General features: G+C 48.3%; 1 protein-coding gene across 8 annotated transcripts in view; it reads right to left on the minus strand.

Annotated features, from left to right (window-relative positions):
- Positions 1-5059: 5059 nt before the first annotated feature.
- PIK3C2B (phosphatidylinositol-4-phosphate 3-kinase catalytic subunit type 2 beta) overlaps positions 5060-23686 on the minus strand; it is a 68691-nt gene continuing 50064 nt past the window's right edge. For 7 of the 8 annotated variants that reach the window (XM_042256937.2, XM_042256934.2, XM_042256935.1 and 4 more), the window contains 11 exons: positions 21288-21424; positions 16723-16892; positions 16099-16255; positions 15685-15794; positions 14607-14808; positions 14060-14184; positions 13033-13150; positions 11669-11750; positions 9548-9654; positions 7814-7942; positions 5060-7023 (listed from right to left, as the gene is read on the minus strand). In XM_042256937.2, the coding sequence (XP_042112871.1) occupies positions 6835-7023; positions 7814-7942; positions 9548-9654; positions 11669-11750; positions 13033-13150; positions 14060-14184; positions 14607-14808; positions 15685-15794; positions 16099-16255; positions 16723-16892; positions 21288-21424 (1526 nt within the window). In that variant the 3' untranslated portion in view covers positions 5060-6834. Of the gene's footprint in view, positions 7024-7813; positions 7943-9547; positions 9655-11668; positions 11751-13032; positions 13151-13212; positions 13947-14059; positions 14185-14606; positions 14809-15684; positions 15795-16098; positions 16256-16722; positions 16893-21287; positions 21425-23686 lie in introns of those variants that run through there. The other variant, XM_042256938.2, reaches the window with a different exon arrangement.

The following is a 23686-nucleotide window of genomic DNA, read 5'->3' on the forward strand; positions in this document are numbered from 1 at the left end:
CACAGTGGTTCCCAAAGTACGATTTGGGCACCCCTGAGGATCCCATTTTAAGACGCTTCCAGAGGGTCCTCAAGGCCAAAATTATTTTCACGATGATACTAAGCTGTTACTTTTTAACTTTCCTTTTCTCGTGAATATATAGTACACATGGATCTTCTAGAGGGTACATGATAACGTGATCTGGCAACAGACTGAAAGCAGATATGAGATCCCACATGCCTTCTAGTAAGCGAGATATGAAAGACATTGGTGAAAAATGTAGAATGATGGCCCTCTTCTTGCTAGACATTAAAAAATTTAAAAAATTTTTCTTTGATATTTATGTTAACATGTAATGGGTTTATCTTTTTAAATTAATATTTTAAAATTTTTTCATGTTTGAGTTCTAAAACAATCATTATAGATATAATTTACATAAAATTCTTTGGGGTCCTCAACAATTGTCCTTCCCAGTTCTTAAGGAAGGGATCCTGAGACCAAAACGTTTAGGAACCACTGACCTAGGATGTCGACTGGCACATGATCGGTGGCCAGTGAATGTTTGTTGAACGAATGGAAGAGTATCAATACTTTAAAATAACAGCGTCTTCCTTGTGGCCAAGTCTCTTACATTCCGTTCGGCTTTGTCATAACACCACTTGCCTCCCTCCACATGTCCGTTAAAACATCTTGAGTGGGCCTGCCTTCCCCATCTGATCACTGGATATATAATTTTTACTTCCCTTACCTTGGAATTTGCTCTAGAGGGAAACAATGGGATCATAAAGTACTGGAAAACTTTAAGAATATGTGACTTTGCCCTGTCAGTCTTGGTAGGAAAATAAAGTGTGAGCCACTTCCTGAAGCCCGCTATCAAGCAGGCAGCGGAGGGAAGGCAGCTCTGTCCGCAGAGATAGCACTGTCTTGCCAGGGCTGTGTGCCTGCTGGTGAAGACAAGAAGTCTTCAAACAGGCAAGCTGACTGGCAGTTTGGCAGAAGATAATTTAAACCTCAGTTATATTTATTTTAAAAGATTTTTCAGGGTCTAAGGTAAAGGGTGTGTAGCTTTTCCCTTCATTTTTCAGTCAGTACCCCCTCCAAAATTATTTTTCAAGTATCTCACACTCTGGAGATCACCTATCTTTCCAGCTCACTGCCTTGAAACCCCTGTTCAGCTGCTATCACTGCCCTCGCCAAACCTCCAAACCATTGCAGTTACCACGTTTTTGTGACTCATCACCCTCCGTACCCAATCCAGAATCTCATGACCCAGTATGAAAACTACCCCATGCAAAGATCCTTCATTCCCATCCTCTTCTCCTACGCCAGTATTCTTCTCTGGCAAAATTTCAACCCTAGTGAAACCCAACTATCCACTTATTCTGAGCCTATAGTCTTGCCGAGCTTGAGAAGAGCACTCAAACGTGCTGAGTGACTCACTTCCTATTTGTGATGACAAATTTCATCTACGCCAGGCACTCTTACATAGTTCGTTTTTCTTTTATTTTTTGGCCAAGGCATGCAGGATTCTAGTTTCCCAACCAGGGACTGAACCCACCCCCACTGCAGTGGTTCAGGGTCTGCACTACTGTGCTGCCAGAGCAGCCCCCTTAGATAGTTCCTTAGCAGCTTTGTATCGCCTGCGCTGAGACTGTTTCACAATGTTGATTCAAATTTCCAGCATTCCCATACACATTCTTCTCAGCTTATGGACACACCTTATACTTCACTGAGAAGACAGATACAACTGGGCATAAACAACTTCATTTCTTCACCACCAAATCCACCAATCTACCTGCATCTGGACCCACACGCTCTGCTTTTGATCCCATTATAAGCGAAGAAGCCTCTTGGATCCTATCCCTTCATGTCCACTTGAGGAAATCTGGCCTCCTTTATCTCCTCTTTCCTGTAACATGTAATTGTTTTTCTTAAACTAGTTGAACACTCACATTAACATGGGTTAATACTGCCTATCTTAAGCAGCAAATAACTTCTCCCTAGATACTTGCATCTCCAAGTTTCCACACCACTGCAGCAAAAGTTTCTCAAGAGCTGTCTGCTCTCACAGCCTCCACTTTCTCTGCACATATTCTGTCTCCAGGCTACAGCAATGTGGGTTTCATCCCAAACACTCATTAAAACAGCTCTTACTGGGACACTCCTGGTGATCCAGCGGTTAAGAATCTTCCTTCCAGTGCAGGGGACACACATTAAGATCCCATATACCATGGGGTAACGAAGCCCATACACATCTCAACTAGTGAGCCCAGGCACCACAAGAGAAGAGCACTGGCCACAGCAAACCAGTGCAGCAGAAAACCACCCAGATTTTATCAAGATCACCAAGAACATCTTGCCAAATCCAGTTCTCTTACTTGTGGGTTGATGTGTGCACCCCTAGAGGATGCTGAAGTCTTAATCCCCTAGGACCTACGGATGTGACCTTATTTAGAAATATCGTCCTTGTATGTTAAGATGAGGTCAGGAGGGTGTGCCCAAATCCAACATGACTATGTCCTTATGTAATGGGGAAATCTGGATACAGACGTGTGTGCACACATACAGGGAGAACACCGTGTGAAACTGAAAGCAGAGACGAGGGTGAGGCACCTACAAGCCCAGGGGTGCAAAAGATTACCAGTAAACCGCCAGATGCGAGGGAAAGGCGTGGACCAGACTATCTTTCTCAACTCTCAGAAAGAACCAGCCCTATACCTTGATCTTGGACTTCTGCCCTCCAGAACTGAGATCAGTTTCTGCTGTTTAAGCCACCCAGTCTGTGTCCCTCGTTACAGTAGCCCTTTTCTTCAGACTTCCATGACATCATTACCTCCGTGTCCCCACAATTCCAGGGACTCTTCCTCTTCCTCTAAATGTTGGCTGCATCAGAGCTCAGTCACCTGTTGCTTTGTTTGTTTTTAAGCCTCTCTAATCTAAGTGATCTCATCCAGTTCCACAGGACTAAATGCCAACTTCCACTTCTAAACTCCAGACTGACCCTTCCCTTGGGCTTCAGATTCCATCATCCTACTTCTCCACTTGGATGTGCGGACATCTCAGACTTACCATGAGCAAAATAAAACTCTTGAGATCCGCCAAGCCCATCTTCCCCATCCCATAATGCTCCTACAGTCCTTTTCACCCAGTTGCCAAGCCCCTAAACTTAGGTGCTAAGTCGCTTCAGTCATGTCTGAGTCTTCATGACCCTATGGACTGTAACCCGCCAGGCCCCTCTGTCCACTGGATTCTCCAGACAAGAATACTGGAGTGGGTTGCCAAGCCCTTCTCCAGGGGATCTTCCCGACCCAAACCCGCATCTCCTGCATCAGCAGGCAGATTCTTTTCTGCTGAGCCACCAGGGAAGCCCCCTATCAGTTCTACCTTCAACATATACCCAGACTTGAACTACTTTGCACCATCCCCATCGTAATGCCACTCCCCTCCTAGACGACTGCTTCCATTCTTGCTCCAAACAGCGACCAGAATGATTTTTGACTACATACAGTGCTATAATCCCTTTCTCAAAACCTTGTAATGGCATCTCCATCACACTGGGAATGAAATCCAGAGCTCTGATGGACTTTAAGACTCAATTCAAATATCTCCCGGTGACGCCCATTCTGCCTGCCCAATCCCTCACCTTTTGCACCTTGTCCGGGACACAGCATTCTAACCACGTTTCCATGTCTGCCTCCATAGCTGGACTCTGAGTTCCTTGAGGACAGGATCCACATCCTTGTTATCTTAGTAGCCATTGTGCTTGGTACCCACTTGACCCAGAGAAGGCCATCAGTGTTGTGAACATACGTATCAGACAAATCCCAGACACCAGAATTACCTCCCAACTTAAAATGCTGCCTCACTTTTGAACTTTCAAGTCTAATCTAACCTTTACCCCCTCAAACCCTAACAAGTCCACTTACGTCATTTTTACCACCTCTGTTTGAACTCAGAAAATCCAGTCTCCTGGGCTTCTGTTTCTCTTCTCCCTGGGCACCCCTCCCCACACACTTCCCAGTCCTCATTCCCACTCCCTCTGGGTGGTTCAGATTTCTACCCCATTTGGCCAAGAAATTTCCTTAACTAAGACTCTTGCCAGACTCGAGTTCTAACTTTTAAAAAGTCTTTTGGGACTTGCCTAGAACTGCAGTGACATCTCAAAGCCACTTAGAAACACAGAAGGTAGGTTATCACTTACTACTGTTACTACTAAAGGTCCCAATATGACTCCACACTGGAGACTTTTGAAAACTTCTGAGTAAACTGCTTGCAACAAGGGTCACATCACCTCCAGCTTTCATGTGGGTTCAATTCTGGGCGATGGCTCGGCTCTAACAATATAATCGTTGTGTGGCATCTCAAAGGTTGTTTCCTCTCTTATGAAACAGGCTGGGTTAACTATCAGTAGGCAGTAAACTTCTTAAATGCAGAGAACCATCTTCATTTATCTTTGCAATCTTTGCTACCTGGTAGAGAGGGAAATGGCAACCCACTCCAGTACTCTTGCCTGGAAAATCCCATGGATAGAGGAGCCTGGCAGGCTACAGTCTCTGGGGTCGCAAAAGTCGGACACGACTTAGTGACTAAATCAGAGAGGGCCCAGTGCACAGCTCCAAGGACTGTATTCTTTGCGGTGGAGGCACGCCCCCAGGTACAGTGACTGGTGAGCCCAGTAAATGTTGACAGTTAACAAATGAGCCTACTTTCCAGCACAGCTGTAATAAAAAATGACATGTATATTAAAACACTACAAAACTATTGAGTGTTTAATAACTTAAAGGATTGTATTAAACACTGCCTAGAAAAAGTAGCACAGGTTTGGAGTCAAACCTGGGTTCAAATTCTAGAGCCAAGGCCGAGTGGCTATGCCCTTAGGCAAATTACTTAATTATCTCTTGTCTGTAAGCTGGGAGATAATACTACTCACCTGATCAAGTTGTTGTAAGGAAAGATTCAGCTGACACATGCATATAAAAGTTATCATTTATGGAACCATTACTAACATTATCATCTTCATCTCGTATGACAGACGTTTTAACCTAAACATTTAAACATAAACAAATCTTGAAAATGATAGTTTTGTTTTTCTAAACATCAATTTATTAGAAAATACAATTCCAGAGAAAGTAGGAGATACAAGGACATCTGGGAAGTGGGTACAGTACACAGATCTCTTTAAATCAGGGGCATCGAGGGTCAAAGTCAAATGAGCTACAGGCAAAAAGCCAGTAACACATCTCTGGTCCATTCACCTGGAGAAGTTCCACCTCTGCTCCCCACTCTCCCCACTCCTGCTCACAGCAGCCAGCTATATTCTTGGCATTTTTACTTTAAAAGTTTATAACTTCCTTACTGCTCTGTGGCTTTAATCAATGGCACTTCTTTCTCCAGTTATGGAATGAGTTAACAAAAGGGGAAATTTCTGATCCTTGTCGGAGCTGGGGAGGACAATCCAAAGAGTACCCCCATTTAACTCCATTCCCAAATCACTGGACACAGCCACCAATTTAAAAAGTTAATATCAAATTCAAAGTCGCTCCTTCTTTTTTCAAGGAAGACAACCCTTTGGAGTAAAGCGCACGAGTGAATTTCAAATCCATTTGGTAGGGAATGAAGAGGAATAAGAGTTCAGAGACCCAGTCCCTCCCTCCCAGCTCAGCTCAATCCAGCCTCCACACAACCAAAGAAAATCACAGGAAAAAACCCAGTTTTGATGGGATCCCCCACCCGCACCCCTTTTCTTCAGTCAGGGCATCCCTTTGGCTCCGGAATAACAGGTTTATGGCCCCACAGAATGAAAGAAATTCTTATTAGAAAACATGACAGAGGTGGAGTTTGGGGGAGAAGCAGTGGCAAGAAGGGAGTGGCAGGTGATGAGGCCAGCCCACCCGCGGCCCTGCTGGCGCGTGCAGCCCGGAACCCTCCCCAGGGCCAGGACGCCCGCGGCCAAACCCAGCCGCAGTCCGTCCCACCGGAGGAAGCTGAAGGGAGAGACCTGTGGGGGATCACCCCAGCGTATTCACAGGGACAGCACGGTCCCCAGAAAGGCTGACAGAGGGGCAGGAGACAGTGTTCAAGGCATGTCCTAGCAGAATAGGGCCAGACCAGAGGAAAAACGCCCCCCAGACGAGCCCAGGTCCCTGAACACAGGTCCTCTGCAGAACCCCGTCCGGAAGGCCCTTCCTTACACACACAGGCATCACATTGCTCTCCTTTGGAGGCAAAATCAGACAGGCCCAGCATGCAGGCCTCAGTCAAGCACACCCAGCCCTCCCTGCCCCTCCTGACCTGCTTCAGGGAGGGAGGGTGCTCCCCAAGGGCCCACTGGGCCCCTCCCCAAATAATTCCTATAGATAGAAACAAAAAACAAACAAAAACCTAGGGGAAAGTCCAATAAGAACCTTAATCAAAAAAAGTCCAAATAGTCTTCCTCTTTTGCCTTCTAGGGCACATGTAAGTCCCTTCTCATAAGGCTTCCTGTCCAGTTAGGACAACATTACTATTTCATTTTTTAAAAATAAAAATAAAGATACCCACCCACCCTCCCGCTAAATGCTACTTCTACAGCACACCTCACACACCTCAAACCAGGCATTGCTCCCTTGACACAAGGTAAACTTAAAACTTTGCTGCAACCTCACAGCCTCCACAGGGCTGCTCATCACAACCAACTCAAATGCAGTCTTCAGAGGAGGGGACAGCAGAGAGCATCTTTACTCTCCCTGCCTCCCACCCTGGAGGCCAGGACGGCAGGGAGGCCCACCGAGGGCCATGCCCCTACCAGAGGAAGGGACGAGTCCTCTCCCCGGCTCTGCCGTGAGCCTGGGGTCCCAGGCCGGGGCTCCGCTGTGTTCATAAGGTCTCAGGACTTCGAGATCCCAGTGCAAACCAGCCAGTCTTCTCCTGGGCCAGGTCCAGCTCTCGCAGGCGGATGTGCACCTCCCCAAGGAGCACATTCTCCCAGAACCCTTGCTCACTCAGCACACTCAGCTGCAGCTCCCGCTGCCGCAGGTCGCCCTTGGGGATTCCATCATACACCAGCTGCAGACGCCAAAGTGGGAAGAGAGGGAGGCAGTGAGAGAGGGAACACGGAAGGGGGAGGTGCTTGTCTGCTGTGGTTCAGGGACTTGCCAGGTGGACCAGTGGCTAAGATTCCATGCGCCCAGGGCAGGGGGCCTGGGTTTGATCACTGGTCAGGGAACTAGATTCTACTGCCACAACTAAAAGATCTCACATGCCTCAATGAAGATCGAAAATCCTGTGTGCCACAACTAAGAACTGGCACAGCCAAATAAACAAACAAATGCTGGGGGGGAACAAGTGAACCTAACAAAGAAAAAATGTTCTGGTTAAAAAAAAAAAAAAGGTAGTTTGTGGTGGTTTGATCTGGCTGAGCGTAAGACCACTTTACTTCCCCAACCAAAGTCCAAGGGAATACAGAAGGCATACAGTACCCAAGGGGACCTTCGAAGAACCCTATTCTCAGCTCAGGGTTCCAGCAAATGAAGGCTCAGCTTCGGGGCCACAGTTCATTATCAGCAAAGGGCCAGTAGGCTCCTCCTCCCCACAGACCACGCCCAACTGTGGAATCCCTACCCTAAGTATCAGCAAACATTTTAACATAAAGGACCAAATAGGGAATACACTAGGCTCTGTAAGCCATACAGTTTGGTCTGTGTCACAGATACTCACCCCACTGGAACAACGTGAAAGCAGCCAGAGGCAAGACTTAAACGAACAGGAATGGCCATGGCCCTACACGGCTTTATTTACAAAACCAGGCACAGTTTGTTTACCAACTCCAGCCCCGCCCATCACCTTCCCCACATACCATCTCATTGTAGGTGGGGTTGCAGGTTTTCCGGGCCACTTTGGTTTTCTTCTTAGTGGTTTTCTGAGGGTCAGGAAGGAGGTAAATCTTGACATAGGGGTCGGGATCATTCCCATCCTGGAGCAGTTGCTACAAAGGGAATGAGAAACCAAACCGTCTATCTGCCCCTGTATCACTATTCCTGTGACCACTCCCTGATCCAGTCTCTCTTCTCCCACACCCAGCTTCTTGCAATGCACAATCACTTATGTTTCCCAGCCAGCCTACTGCATTCTGCCAGAATACCTACCACGGTAACGTTAGATGTCATCCTAAAACATCAGATCACCCATGACACCAGTCTATACTCTGTATATGAATGCTCAGGGCACACCAGAACTTGGTCTGTTCCGAATGAACCATAATATCCCCAGATATCTTCACCCAATGTCTGTCTACTTTGTCATTTGACCCAGGAAACCCCTAGTGAGAGATAAGCAGAGAAATGAGTCCGAGAGATGAAGTTGCTTGTTCAAAGTCAGCCAATTAGTGACTCATGCAGGCTGATGCTTTTAAAACTTCAGTCAGATCTTGGCATGCCTCTGCTCAAACCGTCCAGTGGCTCCCATCTCACTCAAGGAAAAGCCATGCTCCTGAGCGCAGGACCACCGCCCTGGCCGGCCCTCTCCGACCTCAGCATCCACTGTTCTCCCCCTGCTCCAGTACTTTCAGTCACACTGGCCCCCCTGCAGGGCCCGACACACATGGCCCTCCCGCACCTCCTCATCAGTGAGGGTTTCCCTGGCCGCTCTGAGAAACTGCTGATGCCCTCCTGCTACCCCGGTATTCCTCGTCTGCTTCACTTCTTACCAAAGTGCTTACCACTATCTGACTTGCTGTGTATTTTACTTAACTGTTTCCCTCTGCCTACTATATTGTGAACTCGCTGAAGGCAGAGACTTTATTTTGTTGTCCTCCTGTCCAGAGCTAACGTATCAGTGCCCGGCACGCAGTAAGGGACTGATGAAGATTTGTTGACTAAAATGAATGAGTGATGCTGTGAGAGTGAACCCCTATCACCTCTGATTCCAGACCTCATGGACCTCCTGCCACACAGCAGTGCCGCAACCTGCAAAAGTCCAGGACTCCGTAGGTATTCTATGAGTTCCCTTCCCCTTCCACTCATAAGGTTCTCAGAAACACATCAAAAATTTAGTAATTATACACTCCCTTGATTATGCTTGAAGGATGTCATATGGCTGCCTTACCTCTATAACCAGGAATAGGCCCCCTGGGTCTCTCTCATAATAATCACCATAATAATAATAATACCAGGCACTATGTTAAGTACTCTACATGCATTATCTCATTTAACCCCTATAATAATCCTATGTGGCAGACGCTAACATTATCTCATTTTAATGAGGCTAAGAGTTACTGGGCTACTTGCCAAAGGCCACAGGTAGTAAGAAGCTGTGTCCAGTGTTGCTTGGTCATACCATAGGCCTAGCATGGGAGCAGGCTCACTGGGGACTCATCTAGAAACTTTTGTGATTACTCTCATGAGAGGGGGGTACAAAACAGGTCTCATCAGTCAGAAAAGTGCCAGAAGATAAAGATCCCAATAAGGACTGTGTATGCCTGGAGAATCCCAGGGACGGAGGAGCCTGGTGGGCTGCCGTCCATGGGGTCGCACAGAGTCGGACACGACTGAGCGACTTAGCAGCAGCAGCAGCAGCAGCAGCAGGCACTTACCAAGCCCCGGATGTGCATCACCATGATGAAGAGTTTATTGTTTTTGTAGGAGATGGACAGTTTCACCTCTCCGCCAACCTTCCCGACCGGCCGGGCCCATGTGCCTTCTGTAGGGGCAAAGGACAGAGAGAAAGGTCAGGGGGCCAGCCCTGCCCCATCGGGTGCCAGGTAGATGTCTCTGTTTTCTTCTGACCCCCTGCCCTATCTCCATGTCAGATTCCTGATATCCCATCAGGGATCGGCCACGTGGCATCTGCGAGCATGACTTAGGTTGCTGTCTGCCAGCATGACTTGGATTGGAGTGAGTCTATCCAATTTCAGTCTGTAAGTAGATCCATGATAAATCTGCTCAAGGAGCTGTGGACCCCACAGATTCTTTAGCCAGTAAGCCAAGGAACAGAGATGAGTCAAGGAGAGACCTGGGAAGAAATGGGGGCAGGAAAAATTACCTTTCGGAAGGTTCAGAGAAGTTAAATTGGTTCTTAAATTGAAGAAAGTAGGGAAAACCACTAGGCCATTCAGGTATGACCTAAATCAAATCCCTTATGATTATACAGTAGAAGTGACAGATAGATTCAAGGGACTAGATCTAATAGACAGAGTGCCCTAAGAACTATGGACAGAGGTTCGTAAGATTGTACAGGAAGCGGTGATCAAAACAACCCCCAAGAAAAAGAAGTCCAAAAAGCAAAATGGTTGTCAAAGGAGGTCTTACAAAATAGCTGAGAAAAGAAGAGAAGAGAAAGGCAAAGGAGAAAAGGAATGGATACAACTGAATGCAGAGTTCCAAAGAAGAGCAAGGAGAGATAAGAAAGCCTTCTTCAGTAAACAAAGCAGAGAAATAGAAAGAAAACAACAGAATCAGAATGGGAAAGACTAGAGATCTCATCAAGAAAATTAAATACCAAGGGAATATTTCATGTAAAGATGAGCACAATAAAGGACAGAAACAGCATGGACCTAACAGAAGCGGAAGATACTAAGAAGAGGGAGGGTTAGGGTTAGAAGAGGGAGGAAGAATACACTCGTAACTGTCAGCGAGGGAGCACTGGGGAAGTGGCTGAGTCAAGGGTCAGAGGTATGGTGGTCATCAGGTGGAAGTGAGTAACAGGCAGATCCAGGCCTTCTCCTGGAGGCCCTCCAGCTTACCCAGCCTCGGGCCAGTGGTGAGCTGGGGGGCCCAGGGAATAGACTGCGCATGACTCCTGGCAGCCCTCACTCAGGCCCTCCACTAGCCCTGGCCCTGAGGAGCGGCGCCCCTCTCCCCCGTCCCTGTCTCTGTGACCCTCTAGCAGTGGCCATCTGCCTGGTCACAGTCTGGGGGACCTGGTCTCCCCGTTTGGGCAACCTGAGGAGACTGAGGACCAGTGGGTTAGATGCCAGGCTCCGTCAGGGATGACAGCTGGGCAAGACATGGGAACCTGGCCCTGAGGAGCTGCCAGCTGAGATATGCCTCCCCTTAGCCAGGACTGGGACCTTGGAGGGTTAAAGTTGTGCCTTGGGACTTTGCCCTTTCTTATCAGGACAGAGAATAACATTTGTCCAGCAGAGATTCACAGGACTGTTGTTACCTGACCACTGACCTAACTTCAAGAACAAGACTCTGACACTGAGAAGTCTGCAAGAACTAACCACACCCATCCTTCACCTTTTGCTTTTAGAAAGCCTTGCTGAAAGCTTTCAGTAACATTGGGGTCCTTAAGGCATGAGCCACCCATCTCCTTGTATGAATCTGTAACAAAACCTTTCTCTGTTCCAGGCTCTAATGTTTCATACTGATAGGCCTCCTGTGCATCGGGCACACAGGCTTGCGAATTCGGTAACAGAAGGACTGGTGCTGAAGCTCCAATACTTTGACCACCTGATGCAAAGAACTGACTCATTAAAAAAAGACCCTGATTCTGAGAAAGATTGAAGGTAGGAGGAGAAGGGGAAGACAGAGGATGAGATGGTTGGATGGTGTCATCGACTCAATGGACATGAGTTTGAGCAAACCCTGGGAGATGGTGAAGGACAGAGGCCTGGCATGCTGTAGTCCATGGGGTCACAGAGTCGGACACGACTGAGTGACTGAACCACAACAGGGAAGCTGGCAGAAACGTCACAGAGACGGCCCCATACCTGAGGACTTGGGAGCCAGGCTGCTGCCTGCAGTCTTCTCATCCCTGGGCAGGGGGTGGAAGAAGGTATACACCAGATCACACTGGAATAGAATCAGAAAACAGGGTCATTCCTCAGTAAGACAACGGCCCAGTGAAAAAAGGAACTCCTCAACATTAAAAGAGACTTACAAAATGTGATAACCAAATGTAATATGCAGTTCTTATTTGGGTCATGGCTCAAAAACACCAACTGTTTAAAGAATTTGGGAGACGACAGGAAAATTCTAAATATGGGCTAAGAGTTGGGTGGTGTAACAACGGTCCAGTTATGTAAAATTATGTCCTTGATTTTTAGAGATGCACAGTAGTTAGGGGTAGAATGTCATGATGGCTTTGACTTACTTTAAAATATTTCAGAAAAAACAGATGGAGCAAACATGGCAAAAAATAATACCTGTTTAGGTGATGAATATATAGGTATTCATTATACCGTGTCTCTATTTTTCTGTATGTTTGAAAGTTCCCGTATAAAAAAGTTTTGAAAAAAGAAAGCAAATAAAAGTAGTCACATCAACTCAAAAGCAGCCTGTTCTTGGCATTCCCTGGCAGGCAAGTGGCTAGGACTCAGAGCTTTCACTGCCTGGTCCCAGGCTCGATCCCTAGCTTAAGCCAGCCTTGGATAAGGGCTATAAATCGTACTTTTGAGAATGTTTCCTAAGCCATTAGGGAAACAAAACCAAAAACTAAAATGTGTGGCAATACCCACTCTAGCATTAATAGTGAAAAGGTGGGGAGGGGCATTATCTAAATATCTTTCAAGAGGCGAATGGTTAAAGAGATGGTATTGCAAGTCAGTATATTAACTTAGCATAGATATTTAAAGTTATGCTAACTATAAACACTTCAGTAAAAATTAAAAAAACACTATAAAACTATAAAAGTCACATTTATATATGGCCAGATAGGAAGGAAACATGGAAATGGGGTTAGACGGTTTTTTAGGGTGATGAGACTCCTGATGACTCTCTGTCTTTATGACCATTATAATACCAAATTGTAACACCACTTGTTTAAAAGAAAAATCCAGGTGGTGCACATACTCAGCCTGTTCAGAAACCTTCCATCTCCTCAGGCTCCTGCTTAGCACAAGCACTGTGTGGCGGCAGCTGACACAGATCTGTGTCTCCGTGTGCCCGGCTGCGTGTCTGGGTTTCACGTTTCTGCGCGCAGCTCAATGGGGCTGGGGTGCCACGACCCACTGCCCTCCCCTCTCCCCGGACAGACCCAGGAAACCCAAGCGCCTTCTGCGATGGCCACCCGCCTCCGTCCACACTCCCCACCTCTCAGCGGCGCCAGGCCGGCCAGGGACAGAGGGCCACCCACCTCGGCCACCTCCGGGGCCGCGTGGACCAAGTGCCAGATGTAGCCGTTCAGCTCCTCCCGGCGCCGCTCGGCCCCCGCCTCTCCTCGCGAGCGGCCAATCACGAAGCGACTGGGGAAGCTGGCGGCCGGTGGGAAGACGGTGGAGAAAAGGAAGCAACAGCCTTTAGTGCCATTCCACTTTCATTTTCAGCCACCTGACCCGCATTTCTCCGGCCTCCCTCCCCAGGGACCTCTCCCCAACTCCACGCCTCGCCCGGCTCCGCAGGTCTGTGCCGAGGACGCACGCGCAGCATCTCCCACTGGACAATTCCACGGACCCCGGAAGAGAAACCCAAAGTGCTGAGCAGAGCACTGCAGCTGTCCAGAAGCGCTCACGCAGCTCTGGAGCTGATCATGGTTCAAACTCTATTTGAAAAACGGCTCCTTAAAATTGCTGTAGAACACATCTAACATAAAATCTACTGTCTTACGCATTTGTAAGTGTACAGTTCAGAACTAAACGCCCTCACACTGTGGTGACACCATGATCACCATCCCCCTCCAGCCTTTTCCTCTTGCGAAACTGAAGCTCTGTGCCCATTAAGCAGCTCCCCGTTTGCTCCCTCCCCCTGGCAACCACCATTCTACTGGCTGTTTCTATGAATGTGACTACTCTAAGCACTTCACATAAGTGGAATCATGTAGTATAGTAATATTCCATTTTGTATATACCTCACATTTTCTTTACATATTTCAAAAATACTTTTTAGAAGATTAGACACTTCAAAACATCTTCAGACGCCGTCAATCCCCTGCCTTTAGGCCCAGTTTGCCGCCCTAGCAGGTGCACCCAGGCTTGTTTCTGAGGCTGGAGGAAGACCACTTGAGAGCCTCAGAAGCGCACGGCCAGCAGGGGGAGCGCTTGTCATCGCACACTGCCAGTTAAGAAAACCAAGGACGCAGGTCTTAACTCCCAAGGACTGTGCTGTCCAGCCCCCAGCTGCCCTTCCCGCTACCCCTCAGTGCAGAGAGCAGGCGGAGCAGTTACCTGGGCAAGAGGGAAGAAGGGAAGAGCAGCCGCAGCTTATTGTGTAACTCCTGGAACTCCTCAAACGTCCTCTGGATGTAAGTGGCCTCGTGAGCATTCTCTCGCATCACCTTCACCACGTAAATCTGCAAAGCCCAAATCTTAGTGAACACACCCTGCCAAACCAATGAAGAGGGCAGGTGAGGGGACAGAGGGTGTGTGTGTATGTGTGCGTGTGTGTGTTGGAAGAGTTATGCGTTCCACAAGGAGGAAGATAAAAATGTCTCTAATGGAGACGAAGATAATACACATATGCAGGAAAATGAAAGCAAAGATTCACAAGAATCCTTAGTTCACAAGACCCTCGGCTCAGAGGGAACAGCCATCCAACTCATCTCCCTGACAGTAGGCAGGCCACTCGGGCAGGGGAGGGGAAAGGGTCTGCAACTGCCCCCAGCACAGGGTGCTCAGCCAGCTCCAGCACCCACAGTGTGGAAGGAAAGAAACAGAGCCACAACAAATGAGGTGGCGGGGAGCAGGAGACAGCCAGACTGGAGCAGACACTTACATAGCCCTTGTTGGGGTGGAAGACCTTCTCGTGGCGACAGAGAAACACACCGCTTATGCGGCCTGAGCTCTTGAGAGTGTGTGTTCGTGGAGCAAAGGAGAGGGTCAGCCGATCATCTGAGCCTAAAAACTTCATCTGAGCCAGGTTATGAATAAAAAAATTGAGCTTTGTGGCTACACTGCCAAGGCTGGACTCTATCAACCTGCAGAAGGATGGGAAGAAAAGGTTACAACCACAGACCCAAGTCCCCGCTGCCTGGGCAGAGCTGCGTCTCGAGGAATATCGCCCGACACCGGAGGCTAACACGCAGCTCAGATCAGATCATGTCCCCTGTGTGCTAGCCTTATAAGGACATGACTGCACACAGTCATCTGAACACAGTTTATTCCTGTGGACCTTGGGGGTCTCGTCTCCCCTCACTGCCTGCCTGGGCCAAAGTAGGAAGGGACTGTGGGATGCCACCGTGGGGTCACCACGTAAAAGTCTAAATACTGTTGTCAAACTGAGTTTCAAGCTTCGGGACAACAGATCCTCACCAAACAAAACCCAACACAGAGATTTTAGTTCCTAAGGAAAGGTCAGCCCCAGAGAAAGTTTAACTCGCTAACTTCCCAAAAGGGTACATAATAAAATGGATAAAACCGTAGACATTAGTACATAGGCACTTTCCTGCTTCCATACATAATGTGTCTGAAAACATCAAATGTGGGAAAATGGAACCATGAAATTCCATGTTCTGACAAGGGGGAAGGTCCCAATCGAGAGAGCTAAAAACTATTACAAAATCCCTATTGTACATGGCCCCACAGACAACGTCCTTGACCGTGACCTGGTGGGAAAGCAAGCAGGGGATCGCAATACCTCTGTGTAAAGGTCAGCACCCAAGTACAGGCGGGAGACTGAGCCCGAGAGAAGTAAAATGATTTACCCAAGCCAGACAACTGACCCACGCTGTCAACTCTAAGCTCTGCCACCAGAGCAAAGCCTCTCCCGTCTCCCTAGCCCAGCTCCTCCCCATCGAGCGGCCTGGAAATTACCTACCAGAATGGGCAGCACTGTTTCGTAGGCAGCGTCTCACCTGGTGAAGTAGGTAGTGGCATTGGCCTCCGTGTCCTGAGGCCTCAGGGCATCGTACACGTACTTGAGGTCTTCCAGGTCTGAGAGTTCAGGGATCCCACAGGACAACATCTAGAAGAGCAAAGAGGAGAGGGTGTCTGTAAGGACCAGGCGTTCAAGATTTTCTACAGCTTCGCTCCCTAACCCTTCTAGAGGGTGGTAGGGAGATGCGGTGGGCAGCGGCTGGCAGGCCACAGGAGCTGGGGGGTCTGGAGCAGGAAGTCAGACACCAGCAGACACCACTGTCCCCAGGTGGTCTGGGCCCTGCCTTTATCTCGGGCTCAGAGAAGCAGATCTCCGGAAGCAAGACGGAGAGTCTTAAAGATGGTGTCAGATGATAAGAAGGAGGGTTTCAGAAAGGGATGGAGCTCCTCACCAGGCCCAGAAGGTTGAGGAAGAGGTGGGTGTGCTTGCGAATGAGGTTGTAGGCTTGGCAGCAAAGGTCAACAAAATCATGGAAGCGGCTGGAAGGCTTGTCACCCCCGTTGATGACATACGCCATGTCCGAGGTGAAGACAAAGGGGGCGCGGTCCCTGAGCCAAGGGGAACACACAGGCAGAAGGTCAGCACCAAGGGGAGGCTCACCATGTGGGCTGTCGGGGGAGCTTCCCCTCATCCCTCGAAACCTGCGTGACACTGGGTCCACGGGCTCCTCCAACACTGTTTCTTTTCCCACTTTAACCTTAGAAGATGCCCAGACACATCGTCCACTGGTCCCTTGCCTGTGAGCTAGTGATGTTCTTCCGGGTATCTGGTACTTCTTTTGGCTGTGGTCTGGGCTCGTTTCCCCTTGCTCAGCCCTCAGCAGGCAGTGGGGAGGGCTGGTCCCTGCCTTCTTCTGCAAGGCCTCAGTGCTCTCTTCCCCAGAGCTGCTCAACCCAGGGGCCACACTCTGTGGTGTGGGGGCCTTCTCCCATCGTGGGCTTGCGTTCCAGCTCTGAACCATTTCCGCTGACCTCCCAGGCCCACACGCACATGCTGGCTTCAGGGGGCTGCTTACCGCTTGATGTTGCCGAACATCTGGGCATGGCCCAGGAAGCGGCCGAAATCTATGTGGAACATGTGGCCGGTCGTCTTCAGCATGATGTTGTCGTTGTGTCGGTCACAGATGCCCAGGACGTAGGTGGCCACACAGCAGCCGGCACAGGAGTAGATGAAGTTTTCTACAGCCTGACAGGAGGGCACGCAGACGGCAGGACGTAAAGCCGGTGCACAGGGACCCCAGGGCAAAACCAGGCTGACCCAAGCCCGCCCTGACCCTCTCCCAGGAGCCCAGGGGCTCTCACATCTGCCTGCTCAGCCTCCATCACACACTGCCATACACCCTGAGGCACACGGAAGCTTGTCCTGTATCTTACGGGGCAAAAAGGAGACGGGAGGCTTATACGCGTATATCCACTATCCGCAATATATCTGTTATCTGCGAAACACACCACTTCCTGCACCTTTCTTTCTCCTCGGGAAACTGGTTGGGAGGACAATGGACTGATTCAGGAGCCCAGGCTTGACCAGCCCAGAATCAGGCAGGCTTGATGTTTACAGCTTTCCCACCTCGTTGTGGTGACCTTAACTCAAGCATAGCACCAAGGCAGCGGACTCAAAGGTCCCCTCCTGACCCTGCTCAGAATTCTTTTGTCTGCATCCCCATCCCCAATAAAGCTCCCATTTCTGGTGTTCTCGGTAACCAATAATGCTAATCTACTTAAATTCACCTCACTCCAAGGAAGAGCTGAGGGAGTTTGAACCCTTCTAGAGGGTGTTTTACACTTGAAAATCAGACATCTTTAGTTGGTAAAATGTGTCAGAGCTATTTCTGAGTTTAAAGCAGGAGGGGGAGAGTAAGGGGTTAGATCTACCTTATTTTATCTGGTTAATATCTGCCCCCTTATCTGGCTTTCCAGTAAAAATGTATGGAAATCGTGAATGGACACCTTTCATCCTCCAAATCCTCTTTGGGAGGTTCAGAGAATTCCGAAGACCTCAAGAAAGACCTGAGCAGAGGCTACAGCTGTCAGAGCCAAGCAGGAAACTGGGCATGAGAGAAAGTTTCCCAGCTATAGAACATGCCCTCGCCACCTCCCTCTGCAAATTTCTACCCAGGCTTCAGGGACCTTCCTGAGTGCCCAGACCCTCCCAGCCGGCACTGACTCCTCCCTGCTAATCCCCTACAGGCACCAACACTCATTCAGAGATCAGTGCTCTCCCTTTCCCAGGGTCCAGGGATCCTACCTCCCAGCAGCCTCTCGGCTGCTCCACAGGACTATTTCAAAATACAGAAATCTCCCAGCTACTTGTTAAAGTAAACCAGATGACTAATCCCCAGGAAGTTAAGAATAGAAAGTTCGTGAAGAACTTACAGAATGTACATCCTGAAAAAAAAAGATGACTTCTATGATAGGGAAATACGTAACTGAGAAGACACCGCTCAATAACCCATCAACTCTCAGTCTTGACCATCTCTACCTACCTGTCTTCCTGTCACAGGTATTCTTGCTACCTGAAATGTATCCTGTTTCGACTTACGAAGCAGCTGTATGCCTATACTATATCACAGAGTAAATGACTAAAGTCTCCTCACCTGATTACACAGGGTGTTAGCTGCTTACTGGCAGGAAGTCTCAGCGTCTAAAGAGAGCGCTCCTGATTTAAGGGGTTTCACGTGTAGGATGGGGGTACTCTGTTTGCTGAGTAGCTGGCCAAGGGACAAGCATCTCTAGCTTTTCCCTCCTGGAAGGCGCCGTAAGAAACTACCTGCATCATCCTAGTAGGAAGGCTAGAGGAGCTGAGAGTTACCTCTGAAAGACTGATATTAAACGCTGAGATGCTGAGTGAATTTCTGTGTGTATTCTTGTACAAACTTCTATAACATTTACTATGACTCTTTATTACATTGGCAAGGAGTAATCACAATTCCAACACCAAGTACAATGCCTGTCTATGGTGGCTATTTAATACCTGAAAAATACATGTTAGTATAAACAGTATATGGAGTCAAGGGAGGGTGGAAACAATATTACTTCTTTCCAAGGGTAAAGGACCTTAACATTCACCACATAGAGGAGGTGGGTTTGGAGGGATGGGGAAAGGAAGAAAGGGCTTTCCTGGCAAAGGGAGCACTACTGTCTAAAGGAATCTAGGAAATGGAAGTGGCTCCCTAAGCTATAACATAAGTGACCGTAAGACAGGGAGGCACAGTGGAGGAGACCACAGGGGTCAGAGGGGCTGGGTTACAGGAGGCTTTGCAGCAATGTTGTGGACGGGGAGGCACAGTGGAGGAGACCACAGGGGTCAGAGGGGCTGGGTTACAGGAGGCTTTGCAGCAATGTCGTGGACGGGGAGGCACAGTGGAGGAGACCACAGGGGTCAGAGGGGCTGGGTTACAGAAGGCTTTGCAGCAGTGTCGTGGACGGGGAGGCGCAGTGGAGACAACAGGGGTCAGCGGGGCTGGGTTACAGAAGGCTTTGCAGCAGTGTCCTGGGCGGGGAGGCACAGAGGAGGAGACCACAGGGGTTGGCAGGGCTGGGTTACAAAGGGCTTTGCAGCAGTGTCGTGGACGGGGAGGCGCAGTGGAGACCACAGGGGTCGGCGGGGCTGGGTTACAGAAGGCTTTGCAGCAGTGTCGTGGGCGGGGAGGCGCAGAGGAGGAGACCACAGGGGTCGGCGGGGCTGGGTTACAGGAGGCTTTGCAGCAGTGTCGTGGACGATAAGCTCATCTCTTAGGACACAAGGAGTCCTTGAAGAACAGAGAGCAAAGGAGTGATATTAGCAGTTTGCACTTTATTTTGAAAGCCTCAGAAATCAAGCAGAGAATGAATGGGAAGAGGAGAGGCATTCCAGCGGTTCAGGGGGCAGACAGAAACCGGCTGAAAGAAGTCATGAGAAGAAATAAGACAGAGTCAAGAGGCCCCTGGGGAACAGAATCATCAGGGCTCGGTGAAGCAGAGTGGAGGCATCAGGAAGACTTATGCCTCAGACCTCCCTGGTGGCCCAATGGTTAAGGTTAAGAATCCACCTGTCAATGCAGGGGACACAGATCCGATGCCTCATCTGGGAAGATCCCACATGCCGCAGGGCAACTAAGCCCAAGTGCCGCAACTCCTGAGCCTGCTGTGCTCCAGAGCCTGCCTGTTACAGCTGCTTGAGACCACGTGCCCTAGAGCCCGGCTCTGCAGCCAGAGAAGCCCCTGCAAAGAGGAGCCACGCACAGCGGTGGAGGCCCAGCACAGCGAAAAGCTGAACGAAGTAAAATAGAGAGCAGAGGACTCACGGCTCTGTCTTGGGAGACCACACAGAGAGCCTTATCACTCAGGAAACTCACAAAAACCAGGTGTCAAGAGGACAAAGAGAGCCAGAAAGCTCAGTTTTGACTTGAGTTTGACGCACAGGTCAACACAAGCAGAGGCCCAGCAACTGGGCGGTAAGAGGGAAGAGGGAGTGGTTCTGGAAGTCATCAGCAAGGGGGGTAAAGTAACAGATGATGAACTGGCCCAAGAAGAGCACAAAGAGCTCAGCAGGCCAGGAATTAAACCCTGCGGAACGCAAACACTCACGGCCTTGGAAGACCATCTAATCACATGTTCACTCCACAACATTCTGATTATAATTTGGCTGCCCATGTAGGTTCTCCCTGAGGGATAAAAGGCACTGGTCAAGAAAAGTCAGTATATATAGATCCCCATAAACTCGCGTCCTGGTTTAAGGTCATTCTCTTACGAGCGTGGTGATCATGACTTCCTCTCTTGCCCTTAAACATGATTAACCCAGAGGCAAGAGCCGTGAGGCTGTGGACCAGCCACAAAACCAGGCAGGTCACCGAGCCCTACCACCCAGGAAAGCCCCTCCCGAGGAAAGTCAACTGCCTTTTCCATCATCTTGGTGTCATCATCTACCCTCAACCCTGCACACCACAAACCAACTCCATAACCGGGAACAACTGAATGAACCTTAATTCACATCTATGAAAAAGAAGAGTTGGATAAAATAGATAGCCAATGGTAATTTGCTGTATGACTCGGGGAACTCAAACAGAGGCTCTGTAATGACCTAGAGGGGTGGGATGGGGAGATGGGAGGGAGGTTCAAGAGGGAGGGGACATATGTATACCTATGGCTGATTCATGTTGAGGTTTGGCAGAAAACAACAAAATTCTGTAAAGCAATTATCCTTCAATTTAAAAAATACATTAATTAAAAGGAGGAGGTGGATAAAATGATCTGTTAAGTTTCTTCCAACTCTTATTCTGCAAAGCACCACTGGACCCCTCCGAAGGCACAGGAGGACGTGGACAGGACCCATGACTGACACGGCGCCCCTTCCTCCAAACCCAGTCTGCCAGAGGAGCCAGGGAAGGCTTCCCAGCTGGATACCAGAGGATGCGCTCGGGCAGCTGACATCAGGCATGTGACCCCCTCTAGACACTGGGAGGCACCAGTCCACCGAGAGTGTTTCTTCCCTCCCAGCACAGCTGAGTGGCCTTCGCTGTGCACACGCAGGCCTTGGGGGAACCCGGCAGGGCACCAGGCCACGCGCACCCCACCCCAGCCTCACCCCCCTCTCCAGTCCTACCTTCTCATACGCGTCCTCCCCAGGGTTGTGCTTCTGCAGCCAGTCAGCGAGCGGCCGGTCCTTAAAGGAACCGGTCACCCCATGCTCCACCTGGATCTTGCGCAGGGTCTCAGAGTTGGGGATCATCTCCACCATCCCTGTGAGCGGAGACACCAAGTCACTCTCCAGAGCAGAGAAAAGACATCTGTCAGGAGAGGACTACAGGAGCTTTGCTGGATGTGTCCCTATAAATTAAGCCCTTGGACATTTGCACAAAGTTTGATAATAAGGGGAAAGATCAACCTTATACCTAAAGCAACTAGAGAAAGGACAAACAAAACCCAAAGTTAGTAGAAAGAAGGAAATCATAAAAATCAGGGCAGAGATAAAATAGACATGAAGAAAACAATAGCAAGTCAATGAAATGAAAGGCTCGTTCTTTGAGAAGACAAGCAAAATGGATAAATCTTTAGCCAGACTCATCAAGGAACACAGTGAGAGGATTCAAATCAAGAAAATTAGAAATGAAAGAGGAAAAATTACAACTGACACCACAGAAATACAGCAGGGCAGAAGTAACTACTACAAGCAACTGCATGCCAACAAAATGAACAACATGGAAGAAGTGAACACATTCTTAGAGAGGCACAACCTTCCAAGACTGAATGAGGAAGAAACAGAAAATACAAACAGAGCAATCACAAGTAATGAAACAGAAACTGCAATTTAAAATCTTTTAACAAAAGCCCATGACCAGATGGCTTCACAGGCGAATTCTATCAAACATTTAGAGAAGAGCTAACACCCATCCTTCTCAAACTCTTCCAAAGAACTGTAGAGAAAGGAACACCACCAAGCTCATTCGACAAGGCCGTCATCACGCTGATACCAAAATCAGACAGAGATATCACAAAAAAGAAAATTACCAGCCAGAATCAATGATGAACACTGATGCAAAAATCCTCAACAAAATACTAGCAAACAGAATCCAACAACATGTTAAAAGGATCACACGCCACGATCAAGTGGGATTTTTATCTCAGGGATGCAAGGATTCTTCAATATATGTAAACCAATCAATGTGTTGCACTATATTAACAAAGAAGAAAAACCATATGATCATCTTAATAGATGCAGAAAAAGCTTTTGACAAAATTCAACACTGATTTATGATAAAAAAACTCTCCAGAAAGTGGGCATAGAGAGAACCTACCTCAACATAATAAAGGCCATATATGACAAGCCCACAGCAAACATCATTCTCAATGGCGAAAAACGGAAAGCATTTCCCGAGATCAGGAATAAGACAAGGTGTCCACTCTTGCCGCTATTGTTGCCCACACTTGCAACACAGGTTTGGAAGGCCTAGCCATGGCAATCAGAGCAGAAAAAGAAACAAAAGGAATCCAAATTGGAAAAGAAGAAGTAAAACTGTCACTGTTTGCAAACGACATGATACTGTCCACAGAAAATTCTAAAGATGCCACCAGAAAACTTCTAGAGCTCATCAATGGACCTGGTAAACCTGCAGGACACAGAAGTAATGCCCAGAAAGACCCTGCATTCCTAAACACCAACAACAAAAGGTCAGAAAGAGAAGTTGAGGAAATAATCCCATCTATCACTGCAACAAGAAGAATAGGAAATGGCAACCCACTCCAGTACTCTTGCCTGGAGAATCCCCTGGACGGAGGAGCCTGGCAGGCTACAGTCCACGGGGTCGCAAAGAGTCGGACACGACTGAGCGGCTGCACCTTCACCTGTACCTTCAAACCTACTCAAGGAGGCAAAACACCTGTACTAAGAAAACTGTAAGATACTGATGAAACTGTAAGAAACAGACGGAGAGATACACCCTGTTCTTGGATTAGAAGAATCAATATTGTGAAAATGACTTTACTACCCGAAAGCAATCTACAGAATCAATGCTATCACTATCAAATTACCAACAGCATTTTTCACGGAATTAGAACAAAACGTTTTACAATTTGAATGGATACACAAAAGACCCCAAAAAGCCAAAGCAATCTTGAGAAAGAAAAACGGAGCTGGGGGAATCGGGTTCCCTGACTTCAGACTAAGCTACAATAATGAGGACACTATGGCACAGGAACAAAACCAGAAATGTGCTTCAGTGGATCGGAAAAGAAAGCCCAGAGGTTAAACCCACACACCTATGGTCACCTAATCTATGACAAAGAAGGCAAGAATATACAATGGTGAAAAGACAGTTTCTTTCAATAACTGGCACTGGGAAAACTAGACAGCTACATGTTAAAGAATGAAATTAGAACACCAAAGACCATACACAAAAATAAACTCAAAATGAATTAAAGACCTAAATGAAAGACTGGACAAAATGCTTAGAGAAAAACACAGGAAGAACACTCTTTGACATAAATCACAGCAAGATCTTTTTT

The sequence above is a fragment of the Ovis aries genome, chromosome 12, assembly GCF_016772045.2.
Source record: "Ovis aries strain OAR_USU_Benz2616 breed Rambouillet chromosome 12, ARS-UI_Ramb_v3.0, whole genome shotgun sequence".
Taxonomy (NCBI): Eukaryota; Metazoa; Chordata; class Mammalia; order Artiodactyla; family Bovidae; genus Ovis; species Ovis aries.